Below are 24,710 nucleotides of genomic sequence, written 5' to 3' on the forward strand. Positions count from 1 at the left end.
ATCCAGCAGGCACTTAAAGTTTACTTCTTTGTACTGGTGATGCCCCTTTCCTGTTTTCATTGATGCAAAATGACTTTAAAATGAGTAATATTTTTCTTGTTTGCTAGCACCATCTCCCCCTGTTGTCCATCCACATAAAATGCATAGTCCTGGAACATAAGAAAGGTGATATGTTTCCTTCCAGCTCTTTTGTAAGCTGACATGAAGTAGACAGACCCTTCTGAAGTTTTGTGCATGCTGTGCTTCTTCCCCCACGCCTTCCTTGCTGTAGCAAGAAAAGCCTTTTCTTTTAACCGGGCTTCCTTTGAAGAAGTGACTCAGGCAGCTTCATGGCCTCTCAAGGTAAATGCATATATAGCCTGTATTTTTATATCATGTTTACAGAAAACTACAGTCTTTTAAATTTCCAGCAATTTAATTAAATGTGACTAAAGCCACATCATCCACAGCATGGTTATTTGACCTTTTTTGTTTTTCAGAATATGAGATGCTCCTAAGGAGAGTAAATCGATAATAAAATGTTAATTGCATAAAATATATTAAATAAAAAGTAGCATTTGCATTTAACCTGCGAGGTGTTTGTTCATATTTCTATGTGTACCATTGCCTGTATAGTTGGCATTGAATATGTGGAAAGGGTATGCACTGACCCAAGGTTAACGTATTTTGCACACACTTCTTCCATAGTCTACTTTGAAAATAGTGTGTCAGCAGATGATGCTCCTTTTCAAGAAGTGTCACAATCCTGCTACCAAGTAACAAAGGAAATATTTGAAGATTACTTGCATTTAGTCAGATTAGCTATATTTGGGTTCATTCTTGACATGTATTGTCTTTAGCTGGAGCCAGCTGGCTCCTCAGAACTGCAAGTGAAAGTTGCAGTCAGTCAATCATCAAATCCTTCTAAGTTCATTGGCACATGCTATCAAATGATATAACTGAACAGAAAGAGCCAAGATTCAGATTTCCTTTATGTAGATACAACTCCACTGACGATACCCCATTGAGTTGTACAGGTGCAGTGGGAGCAGAATTTGGGGGTCTAGCAGCGTTCCAACAGTTTGCTATATAGGATTGCCAGTTTATATCTCTCTTTTTGCTAGAACTTTGTAAATGCAATGCTGCTTAACACTAAGGATGTTCTTGAGTACCAAGTAGTTTTTATAGCATTATTGCTGCATGCTTTGAAATATCCTTCTTTTGGAGTGTGAAGACTTGCCTATTTCTATTGACGTTATCATGGGGAATTTGTCATGTATATTTTTACTGTACAGTAGTTAGCAGAAACAGCTGAATAATGTAGCCTTCTAGCATAGAGTTTCCACAGTAAAGAAACGTGGTAATACACGTCTAGACAGTGGCTCATAATTCTACAAATTATGATTATACTGTCCAATCTGTTTGTTTATCTTAAATGTTCACTTACCATAAGTGAAATAGAAAAACACCTTCACAAAATATGCACAAAAATAGACAAAGCTTCAAAGTGTCTTAAATTTCCATCAATATTTAGTGTATTTGCTGTTTGATTTTTTGCTAAATGCGATGGACAAAACTGCAGTTTGTCATTTTATTTCTTATTACTATTCAAGAATGACACTAGCACTTGGCCAGTAAGACTTCATGGCATTTCTTGTAATGAGTTAGAGCGACAACAGTACCCTGCGAGGTGAAATGATGCAGAAGCACCTATAAAATATTCATAACCCAGTTATACATTTTTAAAAGCCAGATAGTAATTCAAAGGGCTTTCTTCTTTTTCCTGTGGTCTCAGACTTTGAAAGAAAGCAGTAGCTGCAAAGATAAATTAAAATCAAAATATGATTAAATGATGAATGAGCCACACTATGTTCAAATAATGCAAAGGATCTCATTTAAACCCATAACACCAAAGGAAAACTTTAAAGCCACAGCTCCTTCTGGTGCTAAAACCCCATTCTGCCTAAGTATTGTAGCACACTTGATAGAAACAATCTGTTTGGGGACACTCACAGTATCTAAGTGTGGAGGCTCAGTTTAATAAAACGCTTTGTTATTTAAACACAATGGGCCTAGCGTTGCTTTCATTTATGCCAGTATAATTAATTTAGCTGCACTGAAATCAGTGGTAAAACCAGTGTGAGATCAGAATTGGGCTCATAAGATGATTTTTCTTTCTGTTATCTACATGCACCCATATTGACTTTGGTGGTGTTTGGTGGTGTAAGATAGGACCCAATCGTACAACCACTTACAAGTATAAGTAGTCTCATTACCTTAAATAGGACTACCCAAGGTAACAAACACTGTGTCTAATAGTGAGTGTTTTCAGGATCAAGCCCTAAGTACACAGACTGATAAAGCCTGATCTTCTAATACCCTAATTTCACCCTTGTGTAACACCATTTAAATCAATGGCATTACATTGGTTAAAACCATTTTGTCAGTGTGGAGAATCAGGCCCAGTCATGGTAGCAGGAATGCAGCCGTTGATATCCTTTCAAAAAAAGCCGGCTTTGGGAACCTCAGATCCCAGACAAGTCATTTACTTTCTAGAGAAGGTTTCTCTCAGATTAAGCCTATCATGCACTAATGAAACCTTAAAGAGGATCTCCACAGGCACTCTCAGTATATAAATGGTTACCCCATTTGACCCAAGCAGTCTTGTGGGGTTGTTTCCATTAGGAGGAGAAATTTAATGCTAGAGTTAGGTATCTCTTTGATGCAATCCTGTTTGTTTACAGAAAAAATGACTATGAAGTTCAGATTCCCTGCACACAGGAATCAAAGATCAGGAGACAGTTTCTCTGCTCACAGTTCCAAACCCCTTTCCAACCAGCACTCTACCCAAAAGTGCTCTCTCATATCTTTCTCACAATGTCACATGACAAGCACTTCTCAGACTGTCTCTGATGCTGTCTTCTTTGGCTTTGGTGTTTCTGCTCCTCTCTCTGACACACAGCTGTCTCATACAGTAGCCATCTCCCTGCCTTTGCATTCAGCCCTCAGTGAAACTCTTCTGCCCACACAGCTCAGATTTCTGACCAGTTGTGTGTGTGTGTTACATTTATCCAGAATGAGGGGCAGCTATTGCCCCACCAGTGAGGTATCTCTCCGCTCCCAGCATAATACAATGTACATGTGCATGTTCTTGCTCTCTTTGTGTCTCTGTGTACGGTGTCCACGTTCTACCACAAAGTTGATAGAAATCCCATTCCTGCAAAATTCTGACACACTCATTGATAGATACAGCTACATAAAAATGATAGAAAAAGTAAGCAGTTAAGTTACCTAGGCAACAATATCATATCCTAATTGTATAAGCTAAATCTTAATTAAGTCTTTTTTTCCTTGCTGCAGATACTCAAGGACAAATAAACAAAATCTTTCAGGATTATCTCCCGGGTTCTCCAGACCTTCCTAGTCAAAATAAACCTGTTGAACCTACAAAAGCCTGGAAACATGCACCACCTCCTCACATCTTGCCTCCTGGTCTGGAATACCTGAGCCAGGTCCTGTTGTCTCTAAACTTTAATAGCATTTTGTTTCCTCAATAGCTTATTTTTGTGTTGAAATGAAACAAAACTTTGAAATTAATTTAGACTTGCATGAAGGACAGGATGATTACTTCTGCCTTCGCTTTCATTCCTCCATGACTCAATAAAGTGGGTCTCTTTCCCATCCCCTTGTCATGCCTTACCTCTCTTTTCTTTTCCCCAATCTCCCTCCAGCTCATTAGGAGCTCGGGCCCACTCCCGTGGAAATATGGAGCCCACATTTTGAGGAGCATGAAGGTCTTTTAGCCAGATGACTTCTGCCCATAGTTGTACTTCTCCCAGGGCCATAGGTATCCCTGTATCATAGCATCTTAGATGGCCACCTATACAGACTGTATCCAAAGCCATCCTTGCCTCTAGCAAATTGTGGTTTGTAAAATGATTGGTATAATAGACTTCAATGAATTGTTTTTTATCTTTTAAGCTTCATAACCAAGAGGCAACTTCAAACTAAATAGTCTATATGACAAAAAAATTCTCAGCTGTGTTCCCATGAACACTTGAAACTATTCAGAATGAAAACATTTTAAAGTCTGATCACCTTGCCACATATGCTGTTGAGTCCTGTCTGCACTTCACTTAAGGCCTGCTTTTGCCACCATTATTCAAACTGTGTAGTACTTTACTTCACAGTTACTCCCACTGATCAGCATGTGGGAGCGGGAAAGAACCAGGCCCTCTGTTTTGACACTGAAACTTGTCTGATAATTTAGAATGTGTAGCTCTGATTCTCATGCACTAGACAGATGTTGAGTTTGGCTCCCAACATTCTAACAGGTCTGAGGAATGTTTCAATCCATAAAGGCTTTAACTGAAATAAATACATGAGAATATTTCTATCCACATTAGGATTTGATAGAAAAAATGATGTATTTTACATTTGCAGCCTAAATTACCATGTAGTGTCTATTTGTTACTGAAAACACTGTCAGTATTAGATAGCTAATGAAACTGGGCACTTAAAGGGAATAGTAATTGTTTCTCACCCCATTCAGAAACTGTTCTTTACTTTAGAGCCGTAATGGTGAGTCCATGGTACACATGCCTGAAATGACATACACTGCCAATTCCATGAGCATTAGTTCAGGGATGGTGAAGCAAGCAGTTTCAGTCGAGGACTGAAAGTGATGGTAATAATAAATACTTAGCATATTACGTGTTTAAATTTCTGTACAAACATTAAGTAATTATTCCTCAACTTACCCAGTGAGGTAAGACAGTAAATTATATGATCCCCATTTTAAAGAAATTTTCAATCTGACACATGGCCAAATGGCAAATCACTGTTAGAACCATTATTAGAGCTCTGAGCTTCCTGGACTTCATGCCCAGGCTTAGTCCAATAATCAGGCTGCTTCTCTGAGTGATGTAACCCATCATGGCCTCCTCAGATAATGGGTATATCACCTCTCTGATTATCCTTAAGTTTCTCCCCAGTCTAGAGAAATAAAAGAGAAGACCTTCTCTACCTCTCTGGAACAATTGTGCACCTGCCACTGAACAACTGTAGGTTTTCTATTAGCCACTTTCACTGTACATTTGGAAGCATTTGATCAGATCTGATGTTCTAAGGCAGAACCCTTAGATCCAAGTGTGCTGAAGGTGTGCAGGAGTTTTAAGGAGTCATCATTTAGGTTTGATTTCACCAGTATTAGGTCCAGCTATAAATCAATTTTGCTTTTGAGAGCATCTCAAAGCTTGTTTCTTTAAATCTTCAAATCTGTTCCAGTAGCAGAAAATTAAATGAAGTAGTTGCTTCTATTAAAGGATAGCAAAGAAATACCTATGAACTTTTGTTCTGTTAAATTAAGGATCCCTGCTCCCCAGAACACTTGCTTGCCATTGAAGAGAATCAAACTGAACCCAGTGACTGAAATGAGAGGTTCTAGAATGACCCCCAGATCCTCTACAATCTTCATTGCATTCCTTACCTGTGGTGTTGTGGTCATGGAAAGAGGCTGGCAGACTTTTACCCAGTGCAACCTTTCCCATTCAGGGGAACTGCTGAGGAGCTGCTGCCTCCAAAATCCTTGTAGTCTTCTATTCAGACATACCTCTGTTCTAGTGGTTGGTTTCTTCTAGCCCTTTACTTTCCTACAATGTAGTTGGGTAATCACCTTTTGGGAGTAGCTCAATTCCCTGCGTTGATACCATGGGATCTATTTACAGTTCCACTTAAACCACCTGATTTGCAGATTAGAATTACTGGAGTTTACACACCAGTGTTCTGCAGTGATTTGAAATCCCTGCTTCCCCCACTTCTTGCAAGATTAACAACACAAACATGATAAGTGGTGGAGCAAGTGGAATTCAGAATGTGACCTAATTGTATGTGGGAAAGCTATCTTCCCAGAAGAAGAGGCCCTCACGTCTGCAGAGAGAGTAGGCCCTATATCTTTTCCTGATGTACAAGATTTGTAGCAAGCTGACATTTTCTCCTGGGACGTAGGCAAAATATAGAGTTCACTGGGGGTATTGAATAGAGATAGCTATTCAGCATATTGAGTGGGGGGTGGTTTGTGGGAGAAGGTAGAAGGCTACAGGGGCAGGTTTGGCATGCCAGTTTCTCAGGTTATTTGGATAAACTTCAGAGAGGTGTCCAAACTTTGCATTGCTTATTCTGACCATGCTGAGTCTTTCAGATGTCTCCTCTCATCAGTGTATTTATCACCTGCTTCTATTATTTTGTACAATGAGGACATGTGACTTCACAAAGCAATGTAGACTATGAACTATGCTGGATCACTTCAGGTTACAGTCTGTCCAATGGCATATTTGTGGTGAGGGCAACCCAGCCTTCGTTAAGGGAGTCCCAAATCCCAAGCCATGTGCCTGAGAAAACCCCACTTGCGTCTGACTAGGCCCCAGTCCTTTGGTTCACTCCCAGTCCTTCTGAGGATCAGGAACTAACTCCAGAAACAAGTGCTGCATTCAGCAACGAAATCATACTTTTCTATGAGCAGAGACAAATCCTCCCTCAGTTCCAGGAACAATTCAGTGAAGACCCTTTGAGGAGTCACACATATTAGCTATTGTACATTGTATGCAATCCTGATGCTGAGCTATACAAGCTAATAGTCTATAAGGCAATTGAATCCAAACAGCACCCAGTTCCAGCATCTCAGACCCAAACAGGGCATCTTCTGCCCCATATGCTGGTCACTGGTGCTTGGCCTGGTGCGAGCTCAGAATGCTGAGCCCTGATTTCTTCTGCATTGCTTGTCATCCATCCCCATGGTGGTCATACTAATCAGAACTCCTCTGCCATGCCCCAGGCTTACTCCCTCGGCTGATCCCCTAGCTCTAGGTTTGGCCTGCAATTGGGCCTGCTCCTTCCAGCTTCAGCAGCAGTAGCAGCAAATGGCAATGTGTGCTCAGGCCTCTGTATGTGTTCCTTTTCTAGCCACAGCCCTGTGCCAGCCAATCTCCTGGCCTTGCTCTGAAGTGACATTCCTCCCCTCCAATCTGCTTTGTATGTCTAAAGTAGAGGTTTAGTCTGCAAGCAGACCCTCTGAAATCAATGGGAGTAGCTGAGGAGTAATCTATTGCTCTGCATGCATAAGGGAAATCAGAAATTGTTTCTAAGATGTAGGGAGAAAATATTTTCCTTTTTCTTTGCCAGCTTTTCACCTTAGTGGATAGGTATCATGCTTTCTATATCCATATATTTAAAAGATTCAGGAAAAGTGGATCTCTTAGTTTTCTACAGTTACAGATTGCATGCAGGTCATTATTGTCTCTCATATCATAGCCTTATACATTGTTCACAATCCCAAAAAGTGAATGCGGGGACCATTCCTGGACCTGTATTTGAAGTCAAAGAGAGCTTTGCCTATGGAGATATACAAGGCAGTACCCAAAAGAGAAGAAAATGTAGGAAAAGTGTCTTGCAAACATTTATACCTTCAAAAGTTTGGCCAGCGCCTTTATAGCCTAGATATGTTTAGGTTATACACCCAAAACTGCCGTCTTTAAAAAAAAAAAGATAATTAACTTGCTAAAAGGACTAAGGTCAAGCGGGTTGCATAGACCCTTATAAATCTTAGGGGCTAAGATACTTTGAGATGCAATGTGAGAAATCTCTTTGCTCCTTGAGTGCACTGATAAATGATGGATCAGGACAGTCTTCTTACAGAATCCAATAAAACAAAAAAGCACATAACATGTTGCTATCCTTACTGCACTCTCCAAACTTAGACATATTTTTATTTGATAATAAATTAATTTATACAGTTAAAATAGCTCCAGGCTTTACCAGCTTGACAGTTTTGTCCTGTGAAAGACCAAATTGGGATATAAAACCAATATTCAAACATTGGGACATTTCTGCATAAAGTATTTGTCCCTTTTATTGGTAGCAAAGCTCTACACTAAACTCCCTTCAGATGCAAGAGGTTCTTGTTATGCCTCCTGAAGTTTAAGCTGCAAGTAGCATAAGTGCTTAGGAAAATGTTTGTAAGTACAAAGGACTTATTCAGAAATCACTTATATGCATGTGTACTTCAGAGGTAAGTGTCAGGCCATGGAGGCTGTCTCACCAGCTTCTGTTTGCAAACTGGATGAGCTGCAAGAGTGACTTGAACCAAATGGCTGCAAGTTGTTCTGAATATGTATTACACCAGGTCTGCCAAATATAGAAGTGATAGATAGTGGAGGGCTGTGGCACAATGATCCCATAGGGTCATCACATATTTCCTTTCTTCAGCCATGAGTAATGAGACTATCTTGTACCAAATATTTGATGGCCATCAGACATTTAAGGAAAAGAAATGACCAAAGGCTAAATTGTTCATATGTTGACCTATGGTCAAAATGACATTGAAGTGATAGCTAGTCAGTTTTACAGCATTAGCACCCCCTTCTTAAAACAGAAAGAATACCTGAGAGACAATAATAAACCATTACAGCAGCTCTGGGGAAGAGATTCAGCAATACATGGGAAACACTCACTGTTTGTCACTGGTTTATAATCTATCAATCATATGATAATTTCTCCTTGGTCAACAAGTTGGCTTTATAGAGAAGTCTATTTTTTTATTTTTATTTTGTGTGTGTACTCATTTTGGCATCCTAGAATGCCATGTGATGGCCACCATTTCTGAATCTCCAGATTTTTTACAGCATAACCTTAAACCCAGTGTGCACTGGCCATGCCTCCTCCCTGTCCCCAACAAGTCCTTGTCTGTTCCTTCTGGGGACTCACTCATATCAGGTGAATCTTCAACAGGGGAGAAAGGGCCAGATACCTTTGCATAATCAGAACAGCACAAAGGAGACCGAGTGGGAGAGAGAATCAGATTCTGCGTCTTTTGTACATTTCCCTCAATTACACCTGACCTCATCATGATCCCAGTGGAACTCATTTGGTCATTGCTTTCAAATGGATGTATACAATACATAACCATCACATCTTATATCATGTCCCTCCAGCTGGCATGGAGTAGAACCAGCTCCTTCTTGAGCAGGTCAGGACCCTTCTGAATTAACAAGAAGATGACTACAGTGACACAGGATGCTCCCCAGTGTATCCAGCCCCCGCTGGCCTGGGAGCAAAGAAATGTAGGTCTGCTGGAACATATGGTATCCTGGACAGGTATATGAGAAGAATTACTGTGGCAACTCCAAATCTCTTTAAAATTATTAGAGTGCCACCATGTACTTTCATTTATTTTCATTTTTTTAACAGCTGGACCAGATAATCATTCACCAGCAGGTGGAGCTTCTTGAAGGTACCATACGTATGAGTTTCATCTTTACAATGCCAGCATGTAGATATCTTTGTAAATGTAACATAAATTATGCCCTAACCTTCGCCCATTGAAGTCCATGAAAACACTTCCATTGACCTTAATGGGCATTTGATCAGGTCCTCCATGCACTGATAGGTTTAATGCTGAAAGTTCATTTTGTTTACGGCAGTTCTATCACAATAAAAGGAGAGGAAAAAGTCAATAATGAGTCTCATAACATTTCTTCATCAGTGAGTTCAGTGGGATTGCTCACATGCCTAAAGCTACTTATGTTTATAAGTGTTTCCGGAATTGGGACGATGTTGTTTTCTTTAGCAATTATTCACACGCTACTAAATAATGTAATGCTCTCTGATCAGATGAGTTAAAGAAACAAAAGGTATCTGTAAGTGATACAATAATGCATAATAGTTTGCATGTATATAGTGCTTTAATATTGCAAAGCACTCTAGAAACATTACCTGCTGCAAATGAAATGTCATGTTTCTTGATATTTTTTTTCACTGCAGATTGGCACAGGGCCTGATCCAGCTTCATTGATATGAATAGGAGTTTTGCCACTGAGCAAAACTGAACAGGATCATGTCATTACTTTTCACCTATTTAAGTTAGTGATGAGTCCAAACCACAACTCTGGATATCAAGTCGGGATCCAGATCTGAACTTCATAAATCTATAGTGGGTCAAACCAAAGTCTGATCTGAGCACTCTCTAATTTGGTTTAAAATATAGATCTGAATTTTTCCAGATTCCATGGTGTTCAGATTCAATCCAATGTCTGATTATTGTTGCATAATTGCATAGTTTCATTACTTTAAAGGAATTTTAAATGGTCCCTGTTCCAAAGAGCTTATAATATATATTAGCGAGAGAGGTTGGACTGTGAACTTGGATCCAAACTTGGATCAGGTGTTTTTGGACCACCTTTAATTCTAATTTATTATACTAAATAACTTGCTAACTGTTTTACTTTATTAGTCATACTTGGTACGGAGACCCGCAGCAAATATGAGATAAAAAACCGTTTGGGACAAAGAGTTTACTTTGCAATGGAAGAAAATGGTTGCTTTGATCGTAAGTTCTGTTCACCTATACGGTCTTTCACCATAAGGATAACTGATAACACCGGTCAAGAGGTGATCACAGTGAATAGACCCTTGAGATGTAACAGCTGCTGGTTCCCTTGCTACATGCAAGAGGTCAGTGAATAATAACAACAGCACCTTTCATTTATGTATCTCAAATTATTTACCAATTTTCAATAAGGCTCACGAGACCAGATGGGTAAAATGCACAGAAAGGACTATGTGTTTTGTCCATCTTCATGGGGTGAGACATAGAGACCAGAAGGGTGGGCTCTGGCTGCTAGACCATATTTCCTCTTTCTAAAAAAAAATCCGTAAAAATAATAATTGTCAAGACACATAACTGGAAAGGAACATACTTCCTTCATGATGAATGAAACCATTAATTACAGGTAGGCAAGGAAGGTCTGACTTTGGCCTTCATTCAGATTACGGGTATGATGCAGACTAGCTGCATGTCTAGTTCCATAGGGTTTTTGCCATGTTAACACAGAGGGTTTGAGTGATATGACTGGAATCTGAAAGTCCAGACCCACAAATGATTAGAGAACTTGCATTCAGCACTGCTCAGATAAGCCCCAATGCTGCAATGAAGCCCATGTAGAGGTCAGTCCTCAGTGCAAGATTGGGGCGATAATTTATACAACTGGAGCACATGAGTCCTGCTTTATTTGACATGTATGTGTTTTTGCAGTATGTTTCAGTTTCCACTCTTCAGTTTGATGCAAGACATTGTATCATAATTTCAAGCTGAATAGTAAAAGTACTGTCGTTTCTTACAGATTACATAACACTCATTTTGGTATTTATGAGAAATTAAACATCATGGGTGAAATCAGTGGCAATAAGTGACTTCAAATAGGGTCAAGATTTCACCCCTGTTTGGTGGCAGTGTGCTTGCTATTTGCTATGTTTAGTACAAAAATGTCCACATTAGTCCTGATAAGTCCTATGAGCTACATGTGCCTAATATCGCCCCTATACAGTTTCATAGTATCCACAGTCTTGTGTTAAGAGCATGCTCTGCTGTTAGAAATACTCTCTCTGAATGAGAACACAGATACTTTCTTTCTGTATTGCACCACTCATTACTATAAAGCACTCTCACTCTGAGTTGCATTGACTATGAAAGGTGAATATTCTAGTCCAGCATGTTGATTTCATCATTTTATTCAAGTGCTTTATATACTCGCCCATGTACATTCCAAGTGGTGCAGTACGATTTGTATTAGAGATGCAGATCAATGTACAGAAGTATCAACATCTCTATATAAATAGACCTTTGTATATTAACTAATTACTGTAAATACATTAGCTTCTGTTTACATATGGTTTTTCATGTTATACAAAACTTTATTCTTTAGTAGCAGTTATTAAGTTAATATTATTCAATGTATTTAAAACTATCCTATGAAGTCTTGTCATACTATGTTTATGGTTCAAAATTTTGCATTTAAAAATAGGGCAATTAATCTTGTAAATTTACGTGTTATTATTGTATGCCACTTTTGTCTGATAGTTAGAAGTTCAGTCCCCTCCCGGTACAATAGTCGGCTACGTTGTCCAGAACTGGGACCCTCTGCTGCCTAAATTCACTATACTGAATGAGAGCAAAGAAGATGTATTGAAAATAATTGGCCCCTATGCAACGTGCAGCTGTTTTGGAGATGTAGACTTTGAGGTATGTTTCATACACTAGAGAATACCCATTGTTTAAAGGTAATATAATATTTTGACTGACACATTCAGTGAAGGTTTTAAACTTAAAAAAACAATGAACTACCATAATTTAGGAACCAGATGTCAACGGTGCAGAGAGTGACAAATCAAAGTTCATGGTTCTAATCTCAGACCTTAGGCTGGAAGTTGAGTCTACCACATGAATTTCCTGGATAGGAGTGACAATAGATGCAGGAAAAAACATTGTCCTGGTGTGAAATCCTGGAACCCCCTGAAATCAATGAGAGTGTTGCCATCTACTTCAATAGGGCCAGGATCACATCCAAGACTCCTTCAGTAAAGTTCTGATCCAAAGTCTACTAAATTCAGTGGGACTCTTTCCACTGACTTCAATACCCTTAGACCAATTCTAAGAGTAGTGTTGCCATTGAACAGCCACTTAACTGCTGCTTCTACAGGACAGTTAAGTCTGAGAAGCAGTAGATTTGGGGGGGCGGGGGGAGGAGGGAGAGCAAAACATGCACAAAATTTGCTATGACAATCACAGTCTTGCTAAAACAGAGAGAAAGTGAGAAATCCAAAGCACTAAGGGATCATAGCAATCGTCTACACTGGCTTCCTCCTAAACAGACACACCAAAAGACTTCAGTGAGATTCTGCCCACAAATGTAGATTTAATTTAGCAAATAACTGGAATGACCAAGGAATCAGGGACACATTTGTCTGAGCTAGAAGTTAGGGGTGCATTGGATGCTACTACTATTTAGAGCTAGTCAAAGAAGGGGAGAACTTCCACAATTTCTTTTCCCTGGTTTCCAACGAGCCCCAGTGCTGCTGCTGATCCCAAATCTCTAGAAGAGTATCTTTCTGGTGTGTCCTTTCACATGGATATAGATAAGCATGATGCCACAGAGCATATAAGTGATGATAAACATGAGGGTACTGATTGGTGGCAATCCAAAGTCAGTGGCTAGGGGAAGCTAAGAGATAGAAGGGAATCCATCTAATTTCTCAGTATTCTGTGACTCAGTATTCTGTGTCAGAGCAAGTAACTCCCTTGGTCAGAGGCAGCTGCATCAGCATCATATGCATCTAAGCTATTGTTGCGGAATCTACTGTAGCTGCTGTCGCTGTCTCTTTTCTTTCCATTGTTTCATCATCGCTGATGACACAATACTTCTCAGCAGCAGTATGGCTGAAGCAAGAGTCCTCTGACTCTTTGTGTACAGAGAATAGGCCAGATTCAATGATCTTGTGAGAATCTGCTTGAGGATAGGGGTATGAAAAGGAGGTGTCTAACTGCTGCCACTGTATCTGATGCCGTGGCAGCAGCTGCTCTGTGTGTGTGCAATTGCACATATATTTTTCAGTTGAATTTTGTCTGCTTTTCTGAGTTTGCGGGTGCTGCAGGTCTTTGTTGTGGTGTGATGCTGCAGATGCGTGTCCAGCATGCCTGCCGTAAACTGAGTTTCAGCACATGCCCCGCAAAGCTATTGTTTAATGCCTGTAAGGGACTGTGGAAGACTTTGTTACGGCCTAGGTAGGGAAATTCCGCTTTCTCGAGGCCGCCCGGTCACTGTAGGACACGGAGAACCAACTTCAACCGGTTTTAGGCCAGTTTTGTCTGCCTTGCATGGCCTGTTGCCGGTAGCGGAAAGCCCCTTTAGGGAAGTACCTAATTATATATTCAGGAGCTGTTTCTGTGTACTGCTAATTATGGCTCGCTGATTGCCCCTTCTTCGGACTCCGTCCCAGGCAAAGCTCCGGTGTGCTGGGTTCCCCGCCTCCGTGACAGCAACGCTTGGAGTCCCCATTGCAGGTGTGTCACTAACCCTTCAATAAAGCCAATAACTCGCTGCTTAGCTGCGTGTGGGTCTCGTTTTCTCAGAGTACCTCTGCCGGCCTGCGGTGCTTCGAACACCTTGGCCCAGAACAATGCCAAACTGACAAAAATGCTGAGATTCTCATTTGCTGACCATGGGAAAAGACTGGGGAAATAATTTTCCTCCAAACAAAATGAAAGACGAGTCTAAGCCACAAAATTTGAATTCACATCCAACATTTGTGGATGTTCAGATGTGCTGTTTTGCTTTGGCCCCAGCTCTAATCACATGAGGACCTTTGCCAGTTGTCAATTCACTGGAACAATGGAACCAGTCCCATTGAAGTTAATGGGGATTTTGCCCCTGATTACCAATGGGAATGAACCAGCCTGATTGTGAATGGCCATTGGGACAGCTTTTGGGAGGGTCACTTAGATGGAGAGAAGGGTATCCATTCTGCAGAGGCAACATTAGGGTGACATACTGTGCATGTGCAGTTTCCACAATTAGAAACTGCACAATAGTTCATTGTACAAATGGAGGGAGGTGAGATGACGGGAATGGTTGACCAGCTCCTCTCTCTGTCCTCGGGGATCGTAATCTCAGACAGTGGGGTGCATGTGCTACATGGTGATGATGTTGGCCACATAGCCTGCTTTTCACATGTCAGAAGCTGATCTTTTTCTGGAATTCCATTTAAAACACCTCAGACAGAACATGAATCCTCTCTCTGTGACAACTTGAAATTTCATAGGCAGGAAGGGTCAAGGAAAGGTGGCTTTATTCTTTGTTTGTTTATATTGTGATCGCACCATGAGGTCTTCAAAGGCTAGGGGCCATTGTGCTAGGCACTGTGCCAACATAGAAGATGACAGTTCCTGCTCCAAAGAGCTTAAAGTCTGAAAGATAAGACATAACTGCATGAGACAAGCAAGTCAAGGTGAAGATGGGAGAGATGGGGTAACAATAAAAACAATAGGATGGTGTGTTCCATATTCTCCTGCTTTGAATAACCCTTTCCCGGTTAGAGGGAGAGGAGGCTTCCCAAAATTTCCCAGAAAAGTGAAATGCAGAGGCTGTAAAACTGTTCAAAATAGCAAACATTTTTGTCTTTTGATTATAATAATACATTCTAGTAAGCATGGACATAAATGGTTCTGGCTATCTACATGGGGGTGAATTTCATTTCACCTTCTGGGCCAAATCCTCAGCTTGTGTAAACTGGAAAAGCACCAAAGGAATAAATTAACTATTCTGATTTACACCAACTGAGATCTGGCCCACTAAGAATAGAATACTTTCTTGTCTGTTACAGGGCACTGATCATAACAAATCCAATAAATTATTGTTTGGGGGGAGGGATTGGAGGGGGCTATATGTTAGTGTGGCTATTTTTTAATCCCTCTTTTCTCTTGTGTAGGTAAAAACTGTTAATGAAATGTCAACAATTGGCAAGATTTCCAAATATTGGTCTGGGTTTGTAAACAATGTCTTTACCAATGCTGCTAACTTTGGGATCCAGGTTCCTGTAGATCTTGACGTGAAAATCAAGGCTATAATGATTGGAGCTTGTTTCCTCATAGTAAGTACACAAAACCAGAGGGAAAAATAAAGTGGAGCCAAAGCACCCACTATCTGTGGTTAGACCTCAGTCCTACAACAGGATCCACATGACTGTACCCTTGGGTATGTTCAGATCCTGTTGCAGCATTGGGACCCAACCTAAAATTGTCAATACCTAAAAGATTATTAGCTGGGAAACCTGTAACTTTAATGGGTTTTTCTTTTATCATTTAGTGATATGGAATTCTTTAAAATTTGCTTCATTTTATCATAAAGTTACACCACATCCAACATCCTGTCAGTTTAAATGATATTTTCATGTGTTGTCCTGTGTCACAAAAGATGCGATCAAATATTTTAATCCTCGCAGAACCTAACAGAACCCTGGATAATCTGACGCAATGAGAAAAACTGTTGAATTTGGACGTGTTACCATGTCTGTGAACCAAGAGAGAAGAGCAATTACACTGATTCTTTATTGGTGTTTCAAGATCCTGGGCCTGATTTGCCCCTTGCAGGATATAAATAACTCCCATTGATTTCACAGGAGAGTTTTATGTGTATCCTGAGGAGCAGAATAGGGCTCTGAAAAGGTGAATCCTTTGCTTTATCCACAGCTCCTCATTTTATTCAGCATTATCTATATTTCTGCCCAATGGGTCAAAATGTTTTCCCTAGCCCATATTCTTCTTCCTTTACAGATTCTATTGTAAAACATTGAATCTTAAAACATTCAAGAACAGGGGCAAAGAGGGGTGTGCATAGATTTGAGGTGCACAACTATCATGACAAATCAATATCTTTGCCTGTTCTTGCTTGATTTATTTCTCCCTATGCATTATATCTAATACGCTACACATCGGTACAGCAATGATGGCCACATAATGATTTCAAAAAACTGTTTAGATTCTCTGATCAGAGGAGACAGGAAGACAGGCAGAGCTATTTTAACTGTACTTCTGAAAAGAACCCCACAACAGTGATTCTGATATTTTATTCTAGTTTTTGGCTGCAACAAGCTTAGAAATACAATTGTCATGACACTTAAGATTTTCAGATTTCCTCCTACATAACTCTCACTGCTCAGTGGCAGAGAGTCGTTGCCTAATATACTTATTTTATTTAATAAGAGCCTTCAAATCTGGCTTTTGATATTAATTGTTGCCTTTTTGTATCTTCCTTAACATTCACAGTTCATTTATTTGTAGGATTTAATGTTCTTTGAGAACTCATTGGATGGATTATAACAAGCAAGATGACAGAAACAATAAAATATGCAGAATGTATTTCAGTAAGTAAGAGAGAATATAAATTGATCTTCTTGCTTTCAAGGCTTCTACATTCGATACTTTCTGATTCTTTTTCATTTTCTTCTACAAATCCCTTGAGCTTTGGACATTATATTTTACTGCACAAATCTTTTTTTTTTTTTTGAGGAAAAAATTAATGATAGTATTTATTAAAATATTTCTTCTGTAAATAATAATTTCCCCATTTGAATTGTATGTATTGCTAAACATACAGGTTTCGACAGAGCAATGTTGCTTTGGAAACTGCTTCTCTCTTTTTTCTCTTTTGATGTTTTTTCATGTAAAGCATGAAAGATTAGAACTAAGCCTTGCAGCATCACTGATGAAAAGTCTATGTTTAGAGAACCCTTTGAAGTTTTGCAAGTGCTGGTGCTAGTTATTAACCAAATAAGGTGGGACTTCCCATTATTTCTGAAGTAGCTTTCAGATCTACTATTAACTAAGAGTAACAAACTGAATATAACAGTAACAATGTACTGGCATTGCCCAATGGGGAAGTTTAAAATGGGTATATATTTGTGTGGGGACAGTGGAGGTGATGAAACTACCTGCTTGGGTTTAAGAGATATTTAACACAGCTAAGGTTTATAAATCACGTGATTTTATGGCAAAGATTTTTCAAAAATAGGAGCCCAAGTTAAATTTCTGAGTCCATAATTAGTCACATAAATAAGTGACCTATTTTCAAAAGTTTGGAGCATCCAGAGTTTTCACTGAAGTCAGGCAAGCATTTTTGAGTTTCTTGGCCACATTACAGAGAGAAAAAGAGAAAGAGAGAGAGAGAGGAAAAAAACTAACACTTTCAAGTATGTAATGCCTTAAAGTGCTCAAGAAGTTTACTCCCATCTTGTTGTTGTGGAAAAGATCCTTTGCTTTAATCCACATCATACCCTAATACAGTTAACTTTTTAATTCAAGCCTGCACTTTTCTGAAGCCAACATAAACCAAACACCAACCCAACTGAACCAAAGCGTCAGCCTTTTATACCTCCCCTTTGGGAACAGGCAGACTCAGATATTTTCTGTGATATTACTGTGCAATAGAAGCTTTCTAGCTGCACTTCAGACACAGATGTAAATTGCAATATAGAAATATACCTTAAGGCTGGAGGTAGTCACATCCTGCTAAGAGTGTTCACTACCACTTTTTCAGATTTTTAATGGCTGTTCATTTGTACCATATTCATATACATTACTACTTACTGTTCATGAACATTTACATTCTCAGGCTTTTGCTTATACAATTGTTCGGGGAATGTCCAGCCTTGCTGAAATACCCATATTTATATATGGGTATATTTATTTATATGTGATCAAGAGTAGTTGTGCAAAAAAAACCCAAACATTCACTGAACATTATTTGCTGTTTGTCAATTGTTATACATAATACTCTTGCTTAAAAATTTCAGTGATGCATTCAGGTGACAGAAACAATGCCATGTAATATAGGTGACAAATCACACACAAAGAATAACAGAGTGCTCACTCTGAGTGAACCGTTTACAAAACATCCATTGGCTGAGATTTGTTTGCATGAAATGGGCAGTGAATGCTGGCAAATAGCTAACACATCTTTTAGATTATCTAGTAAGGTGACTAGTTTCACTACCAACCATTATACAAATAGTAAAACTATGTGCTTTATATGTTCGGTAGGTGGCAGCAACATTTCATCATTCAATATTTATTTTCCACAGAGCATGATCTTCACCAGAGACAGCTTCAACCTGCAATTGATTTCTAGCCTTTTGAAGAGAACAGTTTTACTTTGTTTGCTGTTTGATATTAAACCTTTGACACAAGATGTTGGGACTGTTTTACTGTTTGCAAGTTGCCACTGAATTCTCAGTAACTGGGGACGTTCTAATGGAAACTTGTAGCTGCTTGCCTTCACATCCATTAGGGAAAATTCAGCATACCATAGGGTGAGCTTTTCTGATCAAGCCTGGAAATACCCAGCCTGGCCCCTGACTATCAGTACTGATTCCGTAAATGGAGGGTATCCAGTTCAGATCGAGTCTGAGGGTCTGACTGGCAGGAAAGAGAAAAAGTACCTGCTCTATGTGCCGGCCCCCACATCTCCCACTCCTGCAGAAATCTGTTCATAGTTGCACAGTTTGGGAGCTCAGTCCTGAACTTTGCTTAGCACTCTGGCCCTGAAGCTTAGCTCTTAAACATCTGATTAATTTTAAGCATGTCAGAATTGAGGTTATTCATATGCTTAAAGTTCGGGATGTACATAAGTGTATCAAGGCCAGAGAGCTCAGCAACTTGCAGAATTGAGCCCTGAGCAACCAAGTGATTGAGAAGAGGAGCTACGCCAGCAGGAACTCATCAACTGATCCTGCAAAACCTTAATCAAGTGGACAGTCCTGGCTCACTGAGCAGTCCTATTGCCTTCATGAACACTGCTTATGTGAGATTCCTCACTTGATTGAAGGTTTAAAGATCAGGCTCAATCTGAGGGCGGGGGGAGTGCCACAGAAAAATGGGTAATGAGAAATAATCTTAGCATACCACAAGGTGGCATATTGTGAGAATATTACTGTTTTTTTAAACAGTTCAAATAGTAGGTTCATAGCTAGGGCCCTACCAAATTCACAGCCATGAAAAACACGACATGGACCATGAAATCTGATCTCCCCGGAAACCAGGTCTCCCCCATAAAATCTGGCTAGCGTGGAGGGGGTGGGGTGGGTGCTCCTACCATACGCCAGGGTCCAGCTGCTAGTCCCAGCCAGGCTGGAAGGCGATGGGACTTCCTCTTCCTCTGCAGGGGCCACTCCTGGGGCCGGTTCAGACCCACCTCTGGGAACCGTCCCCGGCAGCAGGAAGCTCAGCGGCTGCTGGCTGGGAGCCCCGCTCTGAAAGTAGCGCTGCTGCCATAAACCGCATAGAAGTGAGGGTGGCCTGGCATGGTATTGCCACCCTCACTTGTGTAGCAGTGCACAAGTGAGGGTGACAATACCATGCCAGGCCACCCTCACTTCAGCACTGCTGCTGTCGGTGGCGCTGCCTTTATAGCTGGGTGCCTGGCCAGCAGCCGCTGCTCTGCGGCTTCCCCAGCTCTGACAGCAGCAGTGCCATCAGCTGCAGCTCAGAAGTAAGGGGGAAATACCATGACCCCCCTACCACAGCCTTGCAGATCTTCCCCATCACCCCCTTTTGGGTCAGGACCCGTGGTTCCAACACCCTGACATTTCAGATTTAAATATCTGAAACCATGAAATTTATTATTTAAAAAATCCTATGACTGTGAAATTGAGCAAAATGGACCGTGAATTTGGTAGGGCCCTAATCATAGCTCTATTGGTTAAAAGGTTGTAAACACTCTCCCTCACACACACACACACTTTATGTATAACACAGTGCATCCATCAATGTATCTGAACTTTTTGTCTCTCATCTATGGTATGTATTAGTTCCCAGAATTTAAACAACGGGAAATGCACTGAATGCTTATGTTTTCAAGACAGAATTATGGAAGGCTCTTCCTGATAGTAGTATCTGGCTTCCATATCTTTATTTGTTTAAAAAGGAAATTACTCTAAAGTTATTTTAGTTCCTGTTTAGTTTTACACAAGGTACACTGGCTATGTACCTTGTAGTTGCATTAAATTATTCTCACATTCCTAAATGGACTCTGCAGGTGACTACTGCTCCTTGCTTGTACCAACAAATGATCCTTGGAAATTGTGTTTCACTGTACTTTCAAATTAGCAAATATAGTGGAAATTCCGTCTGCAGTATTGATTCCTGAATTTCTTTCTTCCATCATAGGATTTGCTCATGAGCCGCTGGCACAGCTATATGTAAAGAAAGAAAAAAACGAGGTGAATGATTACAATGATTATTATTTTGTTACTGCCATTTGATGCTTATCTGAGACATGAAGAATTACATTGACTTTGCAAACAGATATAAGAAAAACATTGCGTCAAATTTTGCACCAAGCAGCCTTGATAATTGTCCTTCTAAATGTTAACTGTACACAAGAATGAGGAAGTCAGCATGGGAAAAAATATCTGAATCCCTAGCATACATGACATAAAGCCTTCGCCCATTTATAGACAGAACTCAAACTGAAACTTTTGAAACATTTGGATAAGTTTCTTTCCCCCTGGGTTTAATCTAGAACAGTGGTTTTCAACCTGTAGTCCATGGACCGTTAGGGAGTCCACAGACTATGGCCAAGATTTCCAAAGGGGTCCATGCCTCCATTAAAATATTTTTAGGGGTCTGCAAATGAAAAAATGATTGAAAACCACTGATCCAGAACCAGATGTGCCACGGTGCTACATGAAAGGCTGGCTGTTCTACACTGCCAGTGGTTCTGTGCATAAACATTGAGGTTACTGGATACTTCTCCAAAGTTAATCAGTTCTTTGAAACTTTTGCCTGTTTCTACACTAGATTATTTTTTTCTGAAAGATTTCTACTAGTGCAGCAGCTGCTGATATTTTATCTATGGTGTCATCTAAGCCTGCTCAAATCAGGTCTCAGAACTTGGTTAATACACTAGAGGCCAGTCAGGTCTTGTCTATGCTGGCATTCCTGTCATTGCTATCAAGTATCAGAGGGGTAGCAGTGTTAGTCTGTATCCACAAAAACAAGGAGTCTGGTGGCACCTTAAAGACTAACTTCCCATGAAAAACGATCCCCGACTCTCACAGGCCTTGGGAGATAGGCCAATCCTAGCTTACAGACAGCCCCCTAACCTGAAGCAAATACCAGCAACTACACACCACACCACAAAAACACTAACCCAGGAGCAAATTCCTGCAACAACCCCGTTGCCTTCTCTGTCCCCCTATCTACTCTAGTAACACAATCATAGGACCCACCCACACCAGGTACACCATCAGGGGCTCATTCACCTGCACATCTACCCATGTGATATATGTCATCATGTGCCAGCAATGCCCCTCTGCCATGTACATTGGCCAAACGGGACAGTCTCTACGTAAAAGGATAAATGGACACAAATCAGACATCAGGAATGGTAACATACAAAAACCAGTAGGAGAACACTTCAGTCTCCCTGGACACTCAATAATAGATTTAAAAGTGGCCATTCTTCAACAAAAAAACTTCAAAAACAGACTTCAAAGAGAAACTGCTGAGCTACAATTAATTTGCAAACTTAACACCATCAATTTGGGCTTGAACAGGGCCCGGGAGTGGTTGGCTCACTACAAAACCAATTTTCCCTCTTTTGGTACTGACACAGCCTCATCAATTATTGGGAGTAGACCACATCCACCCTGACCTAATTGGCCTTCAACATTGGTTCTCCACTTGTAAGTTAACTCCCTTTTCTTCATGTGCCAATATATATTTATGCCTGTTTCTGTAATTTTCACTCTATGCATCTGAAGAACTAGGCTTTTTACCCACAAAAGTTTTAAGGTGCACCGGACTCCTTGTTGCTTTTGTCACTGCTATGCCTAGCGGAGCTCCAAAAGTGTTAGGAATTATAGGGAGTTTTTCAGAAATAAGGCTAGTATAGACAAGGCCTTTGAGATTAGTGGTTGTGATCTAGAAATGATCTCAAATTTCATGATAAAAATAAACAAAAAGTGTAGATGTGACGTGACTTTAGATTATATAATTTTAAGGAAACAGCACTTTGTGAAAGCATAAGCATAATTTCTTTCATAGTAAAGTCCTGAAGCCCAATTCTCTCCCCCTGGATATGACTAACTCCTGTTTAAGTCAAACTGAAGCCTTATATTTTCATTGCAATGTGGACTATTTCACTTGTGATCAAGAAGAGTTACCCTGTGATCACTGGAAGAGGTGGTTATTGAGGAGAGGAGAGGGGTTTTGTGTTTCTTTGGGCCCCCCAAAAAAGGGGAGGAGTGGAGAGTAATGATGGGGAGTGACTGCAGAGCCAAGGGGTAATTGTGCTGATAAGAAAAGAGACAGGGCATGGAAATAGGGGTGCTTAAAAGTAGTTGTGAGGGACCAATTTGAAGTTGCCCTTAGTTCCCATGAATGCATTGTTATAGCTGCAGGGAGAGCATATTTCAAAACCCCATTTCAGGGGGGTCTATCCATACCATTCAAGATATTGCCTGGACTGCTCTCGGGAACGTAAAATCTGCTTAGCACTAAGAGAGCTGACTATAAATGTGGCAGAGAGGCAAAATGATTTCTAGTAACTAAAGTTTACAGGGCTCATGGACAAATATGTGCTCAGTGGAATGAAGAGTATTATGAACCTTACATACAGTATAAATTTATTTAGGGATGCCACAGTATTATGAAAACAGTGCCAGTAAATTTAAGCTATACTGCTCCATTAGATTTTGTCTGCTTTATGGGACATTATATTTTTTTAAAAGAAGTAGTTTTAATGGAAAATGAAGGTAAACTAAAAGCATCTGAACAGCACTGACACTATGTATTTAATTATTGCATGACATGTTTGATTATTTTCATGATGCACTTAGTATTGTAGATCATTCAAGAGTAAAAAAAAAAAATTGAACTCCCTTGCATGGAAAAGATGTGGAGGTCGGGGGGCGGGGGAGGTAGTCACAGCTTTCACCCACAAATTTAACTCATGTGCAAAATACACCACATGTGAGTCTTAGCTGTTAAATTTAAATAATTATTTCATCAAAACCTTTTTTGGTGTGAGTCTTTATCTAAATTAGTCAGAGCTTTTGGGATTCCCCTGTCTCAAATACTAGGTTTCTGAGTTCAATGGCAACCCAAAAGGTATTACTTGTGTTTTGTTGTGTACTTGAGCTCTGAATGGTTGGCTTTTAATGATTATTTTAAGCATCAGTGCAGAATACAGAGGCCATCTTATCGTCTCAGTTGTGTAAGTTAGTGCTACTCTGAAATAATATGTATCTAAGACCTAGATTTGTCTCAAAGACCGTAAAATGATCCTGCTGTACTGCACTGTGTTGTGCTGCCGTGCATTTCCTTGGCTATGGTTTTGTTCTTTTCAGGGTCTTCAATTGCTTCCATCATCCATGACATCTGAGTGCCACCAGGTTCTGATCCCACCATCAACCTCAGCCTGGACCAGTCCACACAAGACATCCACTTCCTGGACACTACGGTGCTAATAAGCGATGGTCACATAAACACCCCCCTATACCGATAGCCATACTATCAGAGGCTCGTTCACCTGCACATCTACCAATGTGACATATGCCAGCATGTGCCAGCAATGCCCCTCTGCCATGTACATTGGCCAAAGCGGACAGTCTCTACGTAAAACAATAAATGGACACAAATCAGACATCAAGAATTATAACATTCAAAAACCAGTCGGAGAACACTTCAATCTCTTTGGTCACTCAATTACAGACCTAAAAGTGGCAATTCTTCAACAAAAAAACTTCAAAAACAGACTCCAATGAGAGACTGCTGAATTGGAATTAATTTGCAAACTGGACAAAATTAACTTAGGCTTGAATAAAAACTGAGAGTGGATGTGTCATTACACAAAGTAAAACTATTTCCCCATGTTTATTTTCCACCCCCCTACTGTTCCTCACTCGTTCTTGTCAACTGCTGGAAATGGCCCACCTTGATTATCACTACAAAAGGTTCCCACTTCCCCCTACTGCTAATAGCTCACCTTACCTGATCACTCTCGTTACAGTGTGTATGGTAACACCCATTGCTTCATGTTCTCTGTGTATGTAAAATCTCCCTACTGTATTTTCTACTGCATGCATCCGATGAAGTGAACTGTAGCTCAAATAAATTTGCTTAGTCTGCTTAGTTTGAGCTTATGCTCAAATAAATTTGTTAGTCTCTAGGGTACCACAAGTACTCCTTTTTTTTGCGGATACAGACTAACACAGCTGCTACTCTGAAACATGTTGTAATCAGTTTTGCATAATAGATTGTTATATTACACCAGTATAAAAGTTAATAATTTTATCATACCAATGTATACACAGAACCCCGTGCTAGTACACTTATCTTCTGAGAG

The 24,710-nt window shown here is 40.1% G+C and overlaps 1 protein-coding gene across 5 annotated transcripts in view; it reads left to right on the plus strand.

Moving 5' to 3' along the window:
• PLSCR5 (phospholipid scramblase family member 5) overlaps positions 1–24,502 on the plus strand; it is an 87,828-nt gene extending 63,326 nt beyond the window's left edge. For 2 of the 5 annotated variants that reach the window (XM_048865053.2, XM_075132191.1), the window contains exons 2-9: positions 185–342; positions 3,340–3,491; positions 9,223–9,265; positions 10,265–10,485; positions 11,891–12,052; positions 15,295–15,456; positions 16,646–16,728; positions 18,445–19,570. In XM_048865053.2, the coding sequence (XP_048721010.1) occupies positions 330–342; positions 3,340–3,491; positions 9,223–9,265; positions 10,265–10,485; positions 11,891–12,052; positions 15,295–15,456; positions 16,646–16,684 (792 nt within the window). In that variant the 5' untranslated portion in view covers positions 185–329 and the 3' untranslated portion in view covers positions 16,685–16,728; positions 18,445–19,570. Of the gene's footprint in view, positions 1–184; positions 343–3,339; positions 3,492–9,222; positions 9,266–10,264; positions 10,486–11,890; positions 12,053–15,294; positions 15,457–16,645; positions 16,729–18,444; positions 19,576–20,527; positions 20,581–23,712 lie in introns of those variants that run through there. The other 3 variants (XR_007358556.2, XM_048865054.2, XM_075132192.1) reach the window with 3 other exon arrangements.
• Positions 24,503–24,710: the final 208 nt, after the last annotated feature.

Source organism: Caretta caretta, chromosome 9 (assembly GCF_965140235.1).
Source record: "Caretta caretta isolate rCarCar2 chromosome 9, rCarCar1.hap1, whole genome shotgun sequence".
NCBI classification, from domain to species: Eukaryota; Metazoa; Chordata; order Testudines; family Cheloniidae; genus Caretta; species Caretta caretta.